The 18,960-nt window shown below is 32.1% G+C and overlaps 1 protein-coding gene across 2 annotated transcripts; it reads right to left on the bottom strand.

Annotated features, from left to right (window-relative positions):
- Nucleotides 1–9,550: 9,550 nt before the first annotated feature.
- Nucleotides 9,551–13,170, bottom strand: LOC110681897 (protein XRI1-like). 2 transcript variants are annotated; one of them, XM_021858045.1, is made up of 5 exons: nucleotides 12,588–13,170; nucleotides 12,231–12,475; nucleotides 11,968–12,070; nucleotides 11,499–11,714; nucleotides 9,551–10,016 (listed from the first exon to the last, which is right to left on the bottom strand). In XM_021858045.1, exons 1-5 carry the CDS (start codon nucleotides 12,679–12,681, stop codon nucleotides 9,727–9,729), a joined length of 948 nt encoding a protein of 315 aa, XP_021713737.1. In that variant the 5' UTR covers nucleotides 12,682–13,170; the 3' UTR covers nucleotides 9,551–9,726. The 2 variants fall into 2 exon arrangements, with proteins under 2 accessions (XP_021713737.1, XP_021713738.1); XM_021858046.1 differs by having other exon boundaries at nucleotides 12,231–12,451; nucleotides 12,588–12,699.
- Nucleotides 13,171–18,960: the final 5,790 nt, after the last annotated feature.

Below are 18,960 nucleotides of genomic sequence, written 5' to 3'. Positions count from 1 at the left end.
AATACAAGTTGTAAACTGGTAAATTGGTCGTTTAAAGGCAAATTGGATGGTTCCACCAACCCAATGAGACTCCCGGATAGTATTAGGGACCATGGTAAACATTTCAATAATTTTTATTTCCGAGCGAAAAAAGTCAAAATTTTCAAAATTGAAGACTAATAATATCCACGCTTTTTGAGAAATTTTGAAGGTTTTGGGGCCCGGTGTAGAAAAGAAATGAGATTTTATTAGATGCATCTCGGGGTCATTATATGTTGTCAAAAATGTTCGTGGTAAGTTTGAGTTAATAAAATAAGTGCAAGTTGTAACCGGTAAATTAGTCGTTTAAATGCAAATTAAATGGTTCCACCTACCTCATTTGACTACCGGAGGGTATTAGGAACCATGGTAAAAATTTCGGCAATTTTTATTTTTCAGGCGAAAAAAGTTAAAAAAAATTAAAAATTGAAGGATAATATCCACGTTTGTTAAGAAATTTTTGAGGTTTCGGGGCCCGGTGACGAAAAGCTTTGAGATTTTAGGTGATTTATCTCAAGGTCATATAATACTGGTTTAAACCATAAATGATCATTATATGTTGTCATAAATGTTCGTGGTAGGCTTGAGTTAATGAAATCGGTGCAAGTTGTAAACCGATAAATTCACCATTTAAAGGCAAATTAGATGGTTCCACCCACCTATTTAGACTCCCGGAGGATATTAGGGACCATGGTAAACATTTCGACAATGTGTATTAACAGGCGAAAAAAAGTCAAAAAATTCCAAAATTTTTGAGAAATTTTGGAGGTTTTAAGGCCCGATGTCGAAAATCCTTGAGATTTTATGGGATGCATCTCGGGGTCATATAATGTCGTTCGGAACCATATATGATCATTATATGTTGTCATAAATGTTCGTGGTAGGCTTGAGTTAATGAAATCGATTCAAGTTGTAAACCGGTAAATTGGCCGCTTAAAGGCAAATTGGAGGTTCCGTCCACCCATCCAATTGGACTCTCGGAGGGTATTAGGGACCATGGTAAAAATTTCGGCAATTTTTATTTTCGGGCGAAAAAAATTAAAAAAATTCCAAAATTGAAGGCTAATATCCACGCGTTTTGAGAAATTTTTTAGGTTTCGGGAACCGGCGTCGAAAAGCATTGAGATTTTAGGAGATACATCTCGGGGTCATATAATACTATTTTAAACCATAAATGATCATTATATGTTGTCATAAAGTTTCGTGGTAGGCTTGAGTTAATAAAATCGGTACAAGTTGTAAATCAGTAAATTGGTCGTTTAAAGGCAAATTGGATGGTTTCATCCACCCAATTGGACTCGCGGGGGGTATTAGGGACCACGGTAAACATTTCGGAAATTTTTATTTCCGTGCGAAAAATAGTCAAAAAATTCCAAATTGAAGGCTTATCCCGGCTTTTTTTAGAAATTTCGAAGATTTCGGGGCCCGATGTCGAAAAAAAGTGAGACTTTAGGGGGATACATGTGGGGGTCATATAATGCCGTTTAGAACCATAAATGATCATTATATGTTGTCATAAATCTTCGCGGTAGGCTTGAGTTAATGAAATCGGTGCAAGTTGTAAACTGGTAAATAGGTCGTTTAAAGGCAAATTGAATGGTTCCACCCACTCAATTGGTCTCCCGGGGGGTATAAGGGAGCATGGTAAACACTTCGGCAATTTTTATTTCCGTGCAAAAAAAAAGTCAAAAAATTCCAAAATTGAAGTCTAATATCCATGTTTTTTTAGAAATTTCGAAGGTTTCGAAAACCGGTGTCGAAAGAACTGAAATTTTAGGGGATACATCTCGGGGTCATATAATGCCGTCTGGAACCATAAATGTTCATTATATGTTGCCATAAATGTTCGTGGTAGGCTTGAGTTAATGAAATTGGTGCAAGTTGTAAACTAATAAATTGGCCGTTTAAAGGCAAATTGGTTGGTTCCACCCACCCAATTGGACTCCCGGAGAGTATTAGGGATCATGATAAATATTTCGGCAATTTTTATTTCCGGGCCAAAAAAAGTCAAAAAATTCCAAAATTGAAGGCTAATATCCACGCTTTTTGAGAAATTTGGGTCGTTTCGAGGCCCGGTGTCGAAAAGTTTTGAGATTTAAGAGGATACATCTCGGGGTCATATAATGTCGTTTGGAACCATATATGATCATTATATATTGTCATAAATGTTCGTGGCAAGCTTGAGTTAATTTAATCGGTGCAAGTTGTAAACCGGTAAATTGGCCGATTAAAGGCAAATAGGATGTCCAATTGGACTCCCGGAGGATATTAGGGACCATGTTAAACATTTCGACAATTTTTATTTCTGGGCGAAAAAAAGTAAATAAATTTCAAAATTGAAGGCTAATATCCACGCTTTTTGAGAAATTTTGGAGGTTTTGAGGCCCGGTGTTGAAAAGATCGAATTTAGATTTTACGGGATAATCTCGGGGCCATATAATTCCGTTTGGAACCATATATGATCGTTTTATGTTGTCATAAATGTTTGTGGTAGGATTGAGTTAATGAAATCGGCGCAAGTTGTAAATCGGTAAATTTGCCGTTTAAAGGCAAATTGGTTGGTTCCACCCACCAAATTGGACTTCCAGAGGGTATTAGAGACCATGGTAAATATTTCGGCAATTTTTATTTACAGACGAAAAAAGTCAAAAAAATTCAAAAATTAAAGGTTATATCCACGCTTTTTGAGAATTTTTGGAGTTTTCAGGGCCCAGTGTCGAAAAGTCTTTAGGAAATACATTTTGGGGTCATATAATGTCGTTTGGAACCATATATGATCATTATTTGTTGTCATAAATTTTCGTGGTAGGCTTGAATTAATGAAATCGGTGTAAGTTGTAAACCGGTAAATTGGTCGTTTAATGGCAAATTAGATGGTTTCACCCACCCAATTGGACTCCCGGAGGGTATTTGGGACCATGGTAAACATTTCGGAAATATTTATATTTGGGCGAAAAAAAAGTCAAAAAAATTCCAAAATTGAAGGCTAATTATCCATGCTTTTTGAGAAAGTTCGAACGTTTCGGGGCCCGGTGTCAAAAAGTATTGAGATTTTAGGGGATACATCCCGGGGTCATATGATGTCTTCTGAATCCATATATGATCATTATATGTTGTCATAAATTTTCGTGGTAAGCTTGAGTTAATGAAATCGGTTCAAGTTGTAAACCAGTAAATTGGTCGTTTAAAGGAAAATTGGATGGTTCCACCCAACCAATTAGACTCCCGGAGGATATTAGGGACCATGATAAACATTTTGGCAATTTTTATTTCCTGGTGAAAAAAGTCAAAAAAATTCCAAAATTGAAGGCTAATATCCACGTTTTTTGAGAAATTTTGGAGGTTTCAGGTAGAGCTGTCAATTCGGGTAAACGGGTCGGGTTTGGGTCGGTACACTAGTAGAATAAACGTAATGGGAAGCCCTAAATGGCAAGCGGTTTTGGAATTCCGCTTGCAATATTGTAAATGGCAAGCGGTTTAGGGTGAACCGCTTGCCAAATTGTAAATGGCAAGCGGTTTGGAACATGAACCGCTTGCCATTTGTTAAAAATACCCTAAAATCTCACGCTCTCTCTCCTCCTGCTCTCTATTTCTCACGCTCTCTCTTCTCCTCCCCTCAGTTTTCACGCTCTCTCTCCTCCTCCTCTCTATTTCTCACGCTCTTTCTCCTCCTCCCCTCCATTTTCACGCCCTCACTTCTCTCTCCAGCTCTCCTCCATCTCCTTCTCTTTCTTCTCTCATCTCTGTTCTCCATCTCACGCTTAGGTAATTAGGTAATTATATACGGAGATGGGTTTTCGAGCGAACAAATCTCCGATGGGGTTTCGAGCGAATTCAGGTGGGTTTTCGAGCCAATTCGAGCCAATTTGTGTGGGTTTAAATGGTGGTAGTCCAGTGGTGGTGCGTGTGGGTTTTTATGGTCGAATTCGAGATCTAGAGTTTTTATGGTCGAATTTGACCCATAAAACCCAAATTTAAAGCCAATTTCGATTTTTTGGTTGTATTCAAGGTATTTCCTTTTTTTTTAATCTTTTATTTTGTTTTTTCAGTTTTTATTTTATTTTATTGTGATGGGTGGTTGAATTGGTTTGTTTTAGGTCGTTTTGTTGTTGGTGGGGGTCGTGGTGTTGGCCGGTGTGTGTTGGTGGTGTGTTTTTTTTTTTATTTGTTGTTTGGTGTTGGTGGGGGTCGTGTGTGGACGGGTGGCTGGTGTGTGGTCGTGGCTGGTGGGTGGTCGTGTATTGGTGGGGGTCGATGCTGATGGTGTTCACGTATTGGTGGGTGGTCATGGCTGGTGGGTGTACTGGTATTGGTGGGTCGTGGTGGGTCGGTGGTGTTGGTGGTCGTGGCTGGTGGTACGAAGCAACATGAGATGGTGTTGGTGCTCGTGGCTGGTGGTGTTACTTGTATTAATTTTTTTTGATGTAAATGTAATATTAGAACAAATAATTAATAAAAATATTAATGCTTTTACATATATTTGATTTGTGTATCAATTTATGTGAAAAATCCAAAAAAAAAAAAAATTAAATTTTTATACCCATATTGGGCAACGGTTTGGCGCCAAAACCGCTGCCCTTTCTCTAGTAATGGCAAGCGGTTCTGAACCGCTTGCCATTTAAATGGAAAATGGCAAATGGCAAGCCCCCTTATCCCATGCGGTTCAAAACCGCTTGCCATTAACTGCTTGCCATTACATTTATTCTACTAGTGGTAAGAGTGAGTCGGGTCAACTCGGGTCGGGTCAATTCGGATTAATTAATTCCATAACCTATGCGGGTCGGGTTTGGTTGGGTCATGCTTGAGTCGGGTCATACATCTTATCGGGTTTGGGTCGAGTTACATTCTGGTCGGGTGAACAATAGGTCGGGTTTATTCGGGTTTTTATGGGTTAAGGTAATTCTTGGGTTCGAGTCGAGTCCGGTTCAAGTAATTAATTTGCGGGTTAGAATCAGGTCGGGTCATTCTCGGGTTTGAGTCGGGTTTTGTTCAAGTCAATAATTTGCGGGTTATAATCAGGTCGGGTAATTTTCAAGTCGGGTCATTCTCGGGTTCAAGTCGGGTTCAGTTCAAGTCAATAATTTGCAAGTTATAATAATGTTGGGTGATTTTCAAGCCGGGTCATTCTCGGAGTCAAGTCGAGTTATGTTCAAATCAATAATTTGCAGGTTATAATCAGGTCGGGTCATTTCCAAGTCAGGTCATATTCGGGTTCAACTAACTATAAATAGGTAATTATCATTTTTATCAAGCTAATTATTTCCTTTGACTATAATATATATGGCAATGTAATAGGGAACTATAGTCTATAATTTAAGAAGATAATTATCTCGTTTGACAATGCAACAAATATATACTATATTTGACTCTTAAATTTGAGGATGATACTCCTTTTTTTTGCTGGCCTGGACTGACTTGGTCTCCCTAGACAAAATGCTTTGATCAACAATAGTAAGATGATCTAAATTGCATTTAAGGTGATTTGAAATCGGGTCAGGAACAATTTGGGTTGAATTTAGGTCAGGTAAATGACAAGTCGTATTGATTTCGAGTCGGGTTAGTAACATATTGGGTTGAATTTTTGGGTCGGATTAGTAATAGGTCTGGTAAAATTCGGGTCGGGTCAATAAAAATTCGGGTTGAATTTGGGTCAGGTCAATAACAAGTCGGGTTGATTTCAGGTCGAGTTTATAACAGGTTGGGTAAAATTCGGGTAGAGTTAGGAACGGGTCGGGTTGAATTCAGGTTAGGTTAGTAACAAGTCGGGTTAGATTCGGGTTTTAACGGGTTTGGGTCAATTTCAGTTCAAGTCGGGTTCGGTTCAGGTCAATAATTTACGGGTTACATTCGGGTCGGGTCATCTCCAGGTCAGTTCATGTTCGGGTTTGGATCTCACATACTCGGGTCAACTCGGGTCTAGGGTTGGTTTCAGGTTGAGTCAGGTCGGGTTTGGGTTACCATTTTTCCGGGTTCAGATGGGTCGGTTGATAATTGGGTTTGAATCGGTATTTCGGGTCGGATCAACTTTTGACAGCTCTATTTATTGCTACTTACATATAAAACAAAAGGCATAATGTTAGATCTTGTTAAAAACGTTCTAATTTACATTAGTACATAATTAAAGATATCATTAGAGTTACACAAAATGCAAGTAAGTAGAAAAATAAAAAGAGCTAGGGACTACTTATTTACTTTTTAGTATTGCATAATGTGCTGGTCTATTTAATAATTTAAATATCACTACTTTTAGATGTTTTTGAAGAACAAAAAAAGACATCGATCTTATCAAAGTTTCTTAGTCCTTTTTTCACATCTATAAACAAAGCAAAAAATTAAAGCAAGTACTATATATGTTATGCACCTTGCTTATCAAACATTAAAAACAAAATTAATAAATAATACTACAAATAGATTTAGGCCATTTAATTATACTTTAATGTTTTATGATGTCTTACTTTTTATTTTAAAGGTGTTTTTATTGATATGCTCAAATCTATTCATTTTATTTTTGATAAATTTATCTTATTGTTTCATCCCTTACCATTTATATAATCCTTCATTTTTTATGGCGCTCACTTTAACTACATTTTTTTTTATCAATTTCATCTAACTTTCTTACCTTATTTTTTTTTTCCAGTCACTCAACTCTAGTAAAGACAATAGTTTATCATAATTGAGCGTATCAAAAGAAGCTGAAACGAGTACACCTTTATATGATAAGATTTTTATAACTGAAATTATTTATGAAGATCGATCTTGGTACTCTTTCTATTTGATTAAAATGTACTAACCCTCTACCTCAAAAAAAAAAAGGAAAATTTTGTAAATAACTAAGCATTGATTATGCAAATTTGATGCATGTTATCATCTTTAAACAATTGTAAAATAAATAAATAAATTCTCATATATATACCATTTAGGAATTGTGTTTAGGGTTTTATATTACATTATCCTTCAAATGTAAAAGATAATAAAAATAAATAAATTTATGTTTTTTCTTTTAAAAAAAAAAGTAAAAAGTAATGAAGAGATGATATGGTCCATTAATTGTGGGAGACAGTGATTAAACAAGGTTTGTCTAATAGAGACAATGATTAGTTTGTGAGTGAATGAAGAAACCTTTATTGACCTTTCTAGGGGAATGCCCTTTGCCTATTGGCGTGTGCCCACCAAATCTTTGTAGGTCTGTTGTGGATACCACTTCCTCACTTCCTTTTTTTTTCATTTGCTATCTCACCTTACGATTTTTCAATTCAACTTACCATGTTTTGGCGAATATATAACTGTAGGATAGCAACTCTAATGGTTGTCGATAGAAATTTGTTTGTAATTTTAAAAAGTCCCTAATTATTAGCTTGACCATTTGAGATAGTCAATGAGTTTGAAACTAGCTAGAAATATAATAGCTTAAAAGCCTATGTAACATGACAAACTAAGTCATCGGAGTTGCTCTAAGTCATCAACAATAATAATAATAATAATAATAATAATCCATAATAATAATAATAATAATCTCTAAAACTTTTAGAAAGTCATTGAATTAACCACGAGTAGTTTTTTTTTTGTTTTTTTTAAAAAAAAGCATATTCATGTGATAACTTGTTACATTTACGTCGTAATATATTTTGAATTAAATCGGATTTTTATTTTTATTTTTATTTTTTGGGATATGACGCCACTGTAATACTGTACGTATATGATCCATTGCTATTCTTTTCCAGCTTTATTTATATTAAATAAAATTTATATGATTCATTTAAAAATTCTCCTGTTTAAGGTTCTCACGGAACAGAGTAAACCAACCTGCAAAAGTGATTTAACAATCCATGTTCAGTCACTTAAAAGAATTACATAGAAATAGAGCCAATGAAACATACGATGATACGAGTAGACAAGTAGTACTCATACTCGTTAAGAAAGCATGTACATTTTCGAAAATATTGTTGGAATTTTCATGGACCTTGACGTGAAAGAGTCTCGTATCAAATTGCACATAATGTAAATAAAAAATTAAATTCACGTCTTTAATCGATTATGTATTATTCTAAAAATTTTAACCAACTAATTTAGTTGACAAAAATTTAAATGTCGTAGTTCATACTCCTCGAACTAGGCCACGTCAGTGAGTGAGTGAGTTGATTCCTCTGAATGTGTGTGCGGCTGGAGAGGATTTTCCCCATTTTCATATTTAAGAGATTGAATCTACTTTGATACTTTGAAGTTGTTGGGCCCAATCTTTTGTTCCTAAAGATTAAAGAAACATAAAAAAGAACTTCTCAATTATTATGGAACCCTTCAATCTTTAGGACCTGCAGACTAACCTTATAAAAGTGTTACTGTCCCAAATAAATTGTTAGTTTGCTACGTACAATGTTCTTTCTCTTTAAATAAAAATATGAATCTTATAGGTGTTTTTTTTTTGTTTTAATTTGAAAGAAATCTTATTAAAGGGTTTGTTTGTGATTATCTTTTGTTTTCAATATTCTTTTATGAAAACTAAAAACAAGAAATAAAAAAAAATTGTTTGTTCTATTTTTCAATTGACAATTTTCAAAATTATCATGTTCTTAATAAGATTGACTTATTTTTTAAACCATTATATGACATATATCATATGATTTTTAAAAACAAAAAATCAAAAAATAGAAAACTATAGGCTCTTAATTAACTGTTCTTATACTTGTACTTTAATATTCACTAATTAGTTTTTTTTTTTTTTTTTTTTTTTTTTTTTTTTTTTTTTGTTAATGAGTGAGACATGCATTACACATTTCAATTAGGGAAGGGATTTAACTTCTTACGTACACACCATATGTACACAAGCTCGTTGTCTTTGTTTCTAGATTAAGACCTCATTAGACATGAAATAGAAAATGTGATAATTAAATTAAAATAAACATACATAAAAGAAAAGTGTGACGATTAAAATATTAATTTGAAAAGAACAAAAGTAGTAGTATTAGAAATTTAGAACTCTCATCAACCTAAAATAAAAAAAGGATTAATGTTTGAAATTTCAACCTAAGAAACTTTAATGTTTGGGTTGATATGGACATGCTAAAAGACAGACAACTACTTCATGGACCATTGGTACCATGCTGAAAAAAACAATATGATAACTAAGTGCATGACTTTATGCTGCTTAAACTATTTGCTACTACTTCCTATTTTTCAAAGTCAGACAACTCTGGACTTCCAATTCCAAAGCCAGAAAAGAATGTCATCTGAACAAACCCAACTAACCATAACTATTTTTCAAATTCTATATCACTGTATTTTTAGTTTGATTTTTTGTTTTTCTTTTTCAACATATGTATTGTTTATAATTATTCCACTTTACCTTTCAATACCAAGTAGGGTTTGAATTCGATCTTGTTGGATGAGACATTGATATTTATGTTTTAATTGAATGGAAAAGGTTTATACGTATTATAACAGAGTCGTATATATTTTATAGGGTGATTAAATTAAAGTTCATTCCATCAACATTAAAAAAAATGTACTTGATAAATTAAAGAAAAAGAGAGAATTATACTTGTATTTCTTTCGTACTAAAGTTGCTCAATTTACATATATATATTAAGATCTAAGTCAAAAGGAGATTGACATTCTAATAAGTAAAAATAGTACAATGAAATTTATAATACATGGTACATATATCCACAGTTTGTTTTCTTTTTTTGACCCTAATTTAATGTTGATTATACGTCAACCCTTGGTTCTAATGATGGTAATGGTACCCCTACCTTGGGTGTGAATTTTGGTCAAGGCAACCACAGCCTTGCCTGATAACCCGGGGCCATGGGGCGACACGGCGGGGCGACAAGCAAAGTCCCCCACAGGGTGTTTGAGGGGTCTAGTAGGAGGCATTAATATCCTTTGGTTTATGTCTTTCAGGGTTACATCCCCCTCTTCTCCCCCTGGCTTCACTAGCCCAAATGGGTATACCATTTTCGAAGTCGTGTTTGCCTTCTTCATCTTCTTCTTTTCCCTCTCGTCTGTTGTAACAACCAATATAACGTACAAGATTTAATTAGCCATTGATACAAAATGAAAATCACAACATCAAACACTAATAATGAAATTTGTAACTAACAACAATTAATTTTATTATAATTCTATCACATAAAATACTCTATGAACTAGGATAACGGTCTCATGGTTCATATTGTATGATCAATTGCCCTACAATAGTAATTTCATAAAGGTTAATTATGTAGACCTAAAATAGGTAACAGATTTGACATGTTCGCATAAATTTTCCACTAAAAAATTGGACTAAGTAGTTGAATTTAGTGACATTAATTTATAGCAACTACTATCTACGTTCGTTGGTAGTGATATCCCTTTATTTTGCATGGGGCCTCTTAAGTTTCTTGTCGGCAAATTAAGCTTGAAATTGGATGAAACAGCTCAATGTTAGCTAGCTAACCTCGATGCCCTGGACGGTAGTTTAACTATCTATTCGGTACTTATGTTTCATTTCAAAATTATGCTTTCCTCGTCTCAAATTAGTCATCACATTGATCAACCAATATTCATAGTGAAATTTAAGCTGATAATAACTATTCAGTCATTTTAAACGGGCGTAATATAAGTTTTACGACTTTTTACCCACCTTTTTTTTTTTTTTTTTTTTTTTATGGTTAGTGGTACATGCATAATTACAAATATTTCACCTTTTTAATATTTATAGCATGATAATGCTAAAGTAAAGTAGCCTCCTTCCCATGATTAACAACGACTATAGAGTTGCATCACATGCATGGCAATATATTCGGCAATTGTGGTAAAATTTGACCAGTAATAAAGTCTCGAGTTTAGCACTTTTCTGGTAGAATTCGAGTTCACAATATACTCCATTGTCTCCACATATTTTTGCATATTTTTGTTATTTATCATTTTATTAGGAAGAAGACAGTTTATTAAGCGCAACGTGGTACGAAATTATTAGTCGTCACTAGTCAAACTCATGAAAACCTAAATGTCTCTAAAATTCAATCATATGCTAATTTTTGTAGAATTATTAATAACTACCTTAGAATTTAGATTTTTGTGTTATGACTTTATGCCGTTATGCGTAGGGTGTATACAACATTTTTTTTTAATCAAGGGTTCCACCTCTATCGGCCCCTCACCCGTACCGTTCATTGCACACAAAAATAGAGCCCACAAATATTGTAGCATACTGTGTATACCACTAAATCAATATAATGTTAGATTTTATGTCGAGAACCTAGATAGATAATGAGATCGTGTGAGTACAACTGTTTTAGTGTGTCTCACATTGGAGAATCAGAGAACAATAAATACGACTTTTTTTGTAATAGTATTAATAATTTTATGATTAAATCTTCATTGTTAGACTTTTTAAAATTGTGGTTCACCTCTTGTTCTTATCAACTATTGAGCACAATTCCATGTTGATAGCGTAATTTCTAATTAATAATGTGAATAAAAGCCGGAGAGAGAGAAAGTACCAGAAATTGACGAAGAATCCGTAGAATTTGTGTCACTGTTGTAAGCAAAAGTTGTAGATTTTGAGTTGAATGAATTATTGTGTTTGGAGTAAGAAGACAAGTCCATAACCTTTGGAGAACTTGTGATTGCTTCTTCTAGTAGTAATGTGTTTGTTTCTTCTATTTTAACTACTTCCTCGTACATTTCCTTATTAGCTGGTTTCTCCATAATTCCCCCTGTTCATAGCATTGTAACAAAATTCAAATCAATAAAACATTTTCGCAAATGAAAGCTAATCTTTTTTTTCATACAGTTCATCATTATATATTAATTTGTGCTCGTTTGGTTGAAGGTAAGAAGTACGCTATGATTATTGGTACCAAACACTTTTTTTTTTATAGTCAACTGGACAACTGTGTTATTATTATTGTCTAGTAAATTTACATAATGTAAGAAATGATTAGTTAAAAATTAGTATTGTTTAATTACCTAAGGAGTAATGCATGTGATCATGATTAAGCAAACTTGCATGGCTTAATTCCTGATCTTCTGATTGCATGTTGTAGTTGGCAAACAAGTTACTCCAACAACTCTACACAATAACAACAACCACATTTTAGTAACATTTATTTCAAAAACATAGTACTATACAATATTTCAACCTCTTATAATAATTCCGAGCTATGGATCAGGTGTACACAACTTTATCATGAAATACACTAAACAACATAATCGAGTAAAAGATTACTTACAAGATCATCAAAAGGATGACGAGTTGCAAACTGATTATCATGATCATGGTGATCATAATTACCACCATAATGATAACTATCATTATTGGAAGATACCATAACACGTCTTCGTTTAAATCGAACACTAAACTCGATCAAAGCATCTTCAAGGTACCCCGTCGAGAGGAGATTATTAGAGTAATTATTACCATAATCTGAACTTGGTAACATCAATAATGATCCTGCATTATTGTTCTCCATATCATCTATATTAATAAGAAAAAATAATCAAACAACCTTCAAAAAAAATGGCAAGTTTTAAACATAAAAAGTAACAAAAAAAAAAACAAAAAGAAAAAAAAAGGTGAGAAAATATACAAGATGATATGTCTGCGTTGAGAACTCCAAGGTTGTGTAGATCCAAGCAACCTAGGGAAGAGAAGTTGTTATGGAGGCTGTTAATGTATGCCATTGTATTTTATTTTTTGGCCAAAGTATAAATTAAAGTTTAAACTATATAGTATATGATTGTTAATTCTAATGAGAAAGAAATTGTGACAAACGGTCTATTTCAAATATATTATGGTAGAGGAATTTGATTGTGTTGTATATATATTATATATAGATGGAGAAAAGAGGAAAAAGTGAGAGGAATAATGGATGATTTTTAGAAGGGTATGTAATAAATGGTCAGTCAACCATAAGAAAGAAAAAATGAAAGAAAAAATTACAAAAGAAAAAAGCATGCCATGTTTTTATTGGGATTTGTTAGTGTGTCCTTTTTACATGGATTTTTTTTTTTTATTTTTTTTTAAAATTTGGTAGATTTTTGTTATAAGAATGATGTCATAAGACACTACTAAGCACTTAAGCAGTAAGTTGTTTTTGAGGTTAGATTCAGATGAGTATTAAAATTATTCATTTACACACAATCTTTCGCAAGTTCTAAACATCTTGCCCTTTATAATTATGGAAAATGGTAATTGAAAGAAATTAATAATTTAAAATACATCATAAAAAATGATGAAGACTTTAAGTAAAATATATTTTTCACTATGTAAAAATTACAAAAGAATCAATGTAAAGTTTGTAAATAGTTTTAAATTTTAAATAATATTAGGAATTTTAGAAATAGGGAGATGTTATTTGGATTTTTTTTTTTTTTAAAAAAAGTAAGGGTCTGTTCTCTTCAGCTTATTTTCAGTTCATTTTAGTTCAATTATTAATTTTCTTCTCTCATAAAATGTTCAATTCAGTTCAGTTCGATCAGTTCAGCTCAATTCAGTTCGATGAAAAAGGCCCTAATATATATTACAGTACTTTTTTTTTATTATTATAATTTGTTATATGTAGTAGACTTTATTGGTCAAGTTAAATTGCCATTAACATATACTCATGTTTCGTCTAAATATACTTGTATGCATACCTTCACTGATTATCCAATCTACACAGTCAGAGCTACCATATACTTTAATGTATGCTTTTTTAGCTTTAGTTTGGATTTTTATTTTTTAGCTTTTATAAAGATCATAAATTCGATGACAAAATTTAAAAATGAACTTGATCTTAAAGAAGTTCCATCTTATCAACCATTTCTTGAGAATCAAGCTAAGTCTCCTACACTACAAGTGGATGCAACATATTTGCATGCATGGTTTGAAATAACATTAGAGCGAGTCCGTCTTTGCCCTTTACTCAAAATATAGCACAGTCAATTTTTGGAATGATTACTTGGTATATTCTCTAATAATCAATTCTCTATAGTAATTATTTGAGTAGTGTCATTTGAAAAAATGTTTAAACTGTAACAAATATTACCTTTTTAAAAAATTATGGTAATGTTTGAAATTTATTTGATTAGTGTCAATAAAAATAAGCAAACATGCATAATCTCAATAAATAATTTATTTTGAAATGATTTCGTGTATGGCCCTCTCTTAATAGAGACATCATAGAAAACTTTGACCGACTGTAATAGTTTTTTTCTTTTTTTTTTTTTTTTTTTTTTTTGAGGAACTGTAATAGCTTAATTAAATCCAATATTATCAAGTTGATTTTGTTATATTCGCTGTTTTAATGTCATAATATTAATTTTTTATTATTTAATTTCTATCAATATAAAACTAAAGATCATGAATTCATGGAGGATGTGCATTTGATGATACCGTATATAAGAAAATCGGTTAGAATTTCATGTAACAGAGGTAGTAATAATATTTATATAGAGAAGGAAGTATTTGAAATTTGTGAAATAGTACTAATAAAGGCAACAATAATAATCAAACATGCATGTCAATAATTAATACTCACTAATTTAATTTCGAAATGATTACATGGCCTACTTTCCTAATTAATTAAGCAAAACTTATTTGTTTTTTCCCTAATAATAGTGATTCTAGTAGATTTAGTTATGTAGTTTAGTGTGACTCATGAAAGGGATATAATATAAAGTAGGGGACTAAAATAATAATTGACAAAGAAGGTGCTAATAATATCATGTTTTGGTTAGCCAAGGCAAAAGGTAAAAAATACATCAAAGACAAGAGAACATGCTTTAGGTTTAGACTAGACACAATTCAAATTTCAGCTTTTACTTTCCATTTAGTGAGTAACTTTTTTCGTTATTTATCATTTTAATTTTTTAAAATTTTATAACCTCTATTTTTTTGTTTTATTTGGAATAGATAATTTGGTCACCAACCGAATTTTGCTTTAAATTGTATGTTTGGGTAATTCAGGGACCTTTTTTCTTTCTTTCTTCACAATATATATTATCACTATGATTTTATGTGTACAAAAAAGGTGACACCATAGTATTGGCATGATGATGTGGGGACATTTCTATAAACCTCTCATTCAACTTGCGACTCCTTTAGAGTTTTGACTATATGATTCAAGAGTTTTATTACCATTTAATTTAATTTGTACCATTTTTAGATTTATAGCAATTATTGATTGACCATGCACATATGCGTGTCTTGCATAATGACTGATGAGTAATAATGTGCATTGCATGCACTATATTTTTACCTTCATTATGAGATCAGTTGTATTAGTCCTACGACACTTTTAATTTAAGTGATTATTGATCACCCTAACGCAGTTTATTTATATTAAAACGCGGTATAAGAAAGAAATGCATTATGCAATACTGAATACTATAGTATTATGGTTCATTTTTGAGTTTAATTTATTGACACCTTTACCGCATTTGTAAGCTTAATTATATATGGGGTGAATTAATTTTTTTTTGAAGGAGGGGTGGATGAGATTTGAATTTGTGATTTTTATGTCATATTGGTTTGATACTATGTTAGAGGGCTAGCTCAAACATAGTATTCTTTATGGTTCATTTATGTCATTTGAAGGAGTTTAATTTATTGACACCTTTATGTCATATTGAGTTTAATTTATGTCATTTGAAGGAGGGGTGATTTTTATGTCATATTGTTTTGATACTATGTTAGAGGACATGCTCAAACATAGTATTCTTTATAGAATACTTGTGATTTTTATGTCATATTGGTTTGATACTATGTTAGAGGACTAGCTCAAACATAGTATTCTTTATAGAATACTATGTTTGAGCCCCAGGAATATGTTGAGGCCCAGGAATATGTTTTATAAATTTATTTTTGAAGGAGGGGTGGATGAGATTCGAACTTGTGATTTTTATGTCATATTGGTTTTGATACTATGTTAGAGGACTAGCTCAAACATAGTATTCTTTATAGAATACTTGTGATTTTTATGTCATATTGGTTTGATACTATGTTAGAGGACTAGCTCAAACATAATATTCTTTATAGAATACTATGTTTGAGCCCCAGGAATATTTTGAGGCCCAGAAATATGTTTTATAATCTATTATTTTAAAACATAAATTAATAATTTAAATTAATAAAAAGTGAGATATAATTCAAAGGTAGAATATAAATTACTGTTGAATATTGTTTTTGTTGTGGAGTAGAGAAATTTGAAAGTGTGAAAAATGGCCTTTAATAGTGGATTATGTTGACGTTGGGACCATATGCATATGCTTAAGGACAAAGTAGTTAGGACATCGGCTGGACAACATTTGGATCGGAGAATGCTTTAATTAGTTAGATATGTGATCATTATTATTATTTTTTATTATTATACCATATTATTGAGGACCATTTGCTCTATTTTGACTCCCTAATGTAGGGTGACCTAGTGGCCCTTCCTATGAATTCAATATTCTTTTTATTCAATTCATAATGCTACAGTAAATCAAATAGGGTAATCAATGGAATTGTTGTGTCATTTCACGTTCGGTGTTTTTCTTTTTGGTGTAGAGAAAGGCGATGGGAAAATGGTTATTGGATGAGATTAGATCACTGGATTTTTGTATCACCTTCAACACTTTAGCTTGTCACTAAGTCATGTTGAGTAATGTTTATACTATAACACATTCTTTTGTTTGTGAATACAATGTTTATATTTACTCTTGTTAAAAAATTTATGCTATGATCGATATTATATATATATGAAGGTTTTCAAACACTAAGATTATAGGCTATGGGCCTGTTCTCATTGACTGAACTGAATTTAACTGAACTTATTAGAGTTGAACTGAACTAAAACTAAACGAACTGAACTGAAATGAATATTTTATAAGAGAAGGAAATTAGGAGCTGAACTGAACTTATTAGAGCTGAACTGTTAGACATATGAGATATCGGAAAATATATGTGTGATATATTTTCCGTAAATATCATTTAAGAGAATAATATATTTAGTATTATCTTATGTTAAGATATTATTTAGAGAATATATCATTAGGATATATGGTATATCTTTTAGGAATATTGTTTCCTATCTTATGTTCATAGATAAGAGCAGGTTAACTCTTGGGGTCATTCATAGAAAATTTCCCCCGCCGGTGGGTTTAATTTCAACCCACCGGTGGGATAAACTTTTTGCCAAATTTTTCTGCTGTGAAAGTTTTTTTTTTTTTTTTTATTAAGAGGTTGATGAGTTTATTGTTGGTGGATCAGTACCTAGTACGTAGGTCTTTGATCCTTGAAGAAGGAGATATGTTGTGGCGCATCAATCTAGGATTTTTATTATTAGTATTATTTATTAAAAAAAACAAAACAAAAAAAAACAAAACAAAACGGCTCTCTTGTGTCGTGAGATAAAATAATCGTATGAGAACAGGGCCATGTTACACTGTTTTTTTTGTTTATCTAACTATGTATCATTATCGAGTATATTTAGATTTGGATACAAGTTAAATTATAAGGTATGTTCATGTGATGCCTGGATAGATTGAATTATTGCATCAACAATTTTTCATTAGAATTTCTCCTAGCCTTCAAATAACTCGTGGAAGTGATAGTCCACAAAATGTCTATTTTCAAAATAGGTTTGTTATGAAATAATCGAGTTTGGTTTACTTATGACATAAATGGTCAACATGCATGAATTCCGGTTCAAATACTGCAAGGTTGTTATTAGTACTTGTTTAGACGTCGACCACGCCTCCGAATTGTTGTTGTTATACGGAGTACTTGTAACCTAATTTTGTGGGTGCACATGGTTCAACGCCTTGCTCATTAAGGTACACACGTTATTATGATCCTTAATTACTACAATTCCATATTGTATTTGACATAGCTTTCAAAAGTTTTCACCAAAAACATAGCTGAGCTGAGGCATCAATATACTGTCAACCACAATCTATCTCGTACACTTGACTTGTTTCACGAGTTGATATATACTAGATTACTAGCTCGAGAATAATTTGATCTTGCGACGACTTAATTAAGGTAGAATTTTAGTCTTAACCATCAAGTTGATATCTTATTGTTTGAGTCAGCGAACAAGTCTTTAATATTGTATTTATTTGTGCCTATCTTTCTAAATCCTACCTCTTTTGTTTTTTCTCACTATTTTATTCCTTTTTTTTTTCTATTGTTATTTCTTTTATTAATATTCTCACTTTTACTTTGCTTTCACAAATGCTGCCAGTTTCTTTTGCACCTTAGCTTGGTTTCTTCCCAAAAAAAAAAAAAAAAAAAAAAAAAAAAAAAACTAACTTAAAAAATACGGAGTACTGTATTTATTTTCTCAATATTTTCATGTTGTGCGCTTGTGCTATGGGATGAATGAATACTCCACAGAAAACTTTGAAAAATTAATCTCGTTTTTTATAGACAAAAATTCCAAGTAAACCTTGATTTTTAGAATTTTTTTTTTCTGAGAGAAAATTTTAGAATTTAATTAACTCTACCTTCATAAATTATTTCTCTTGACATCAATAACTATATACTAAAAGACACACCAACAATGACACGTGTCATCTCCTAAGAACAACCGAATCAGAAATTTTGCAATACGAAACAAATTGAGCTGACCCAAATTATTCTAGAAGTATGAAATGACCCAAAAAGAAAGGACTATATTATCATATAGCTGGGCTACAAAAGCCCATTATTAAGGCCCATATAATTTTTTTTTGTGAAGTTTAAAAAAATTTCTTAGAGTTCACCCGATAATTCTTACATTCATCTTCATGCATGTAGAATAGGTGCAACACCAGCCCAAAACTCATATCAATCAACACAACTCTTTGTTTCCTTTTTAAAATTTTTTGTCTCTCTCTTCTGTTTTCTTTCTTATAATAATTTTGATCTAAATTATCATCAAATTCTTCAATATAATTCTTCAATAATTTTTTGCTTCCTTCTTCTAAATTTTCTTCTCCTCTGCTTTTCTACTTTAA

Source organism: Chenopodium quinoa, unplaced genomic scaffold (assembly GCF_001683475.1).
Source record: "Chenopodium quinoa cultivar QQ74 unplaced genomic scaffold, ASM168347v1, whole genome shotgun sequence".
NCBI classification, from domain to species: domain Eukaryota; kingdom Viridiplantae; phylum Streptophyta; class Magnoliopsida; order Caryophyllales; family Amaranthaceae; genus Chenopodium; species Chenopodium quinoa.
This window is presented reverse-complemented; position numbering and strand designations above follow the sequence as displayed.

What these genes read in the sequence shown, in the direction of transcription:
- LOC110681897 (XM_021858045.1), bottom strand. Translation starts at nt 12,681, where the DNA reads ATGGCATACATTAACAGCCTCCATAACAACTTCTCTTCCCTAGGTTGC. An exon ending in TCACATGCATTACTCCTTAG is followed by an intron (nt 11,715 to 11,967) that starts GTAATTAAACAA and finishes TGCTATGAACAG; the next exon opens with GGGGAATTATGGAGAAACCA. An exon ending in GGATTCTTCGTCAATTTCTG is followed by an intron (nt 10,017 to 11,498) that starts GTACTTTCTCTC and finishes TTGTTACAACAG; the next exon opens with ACGAGAGGGAAAAGAAGAAG.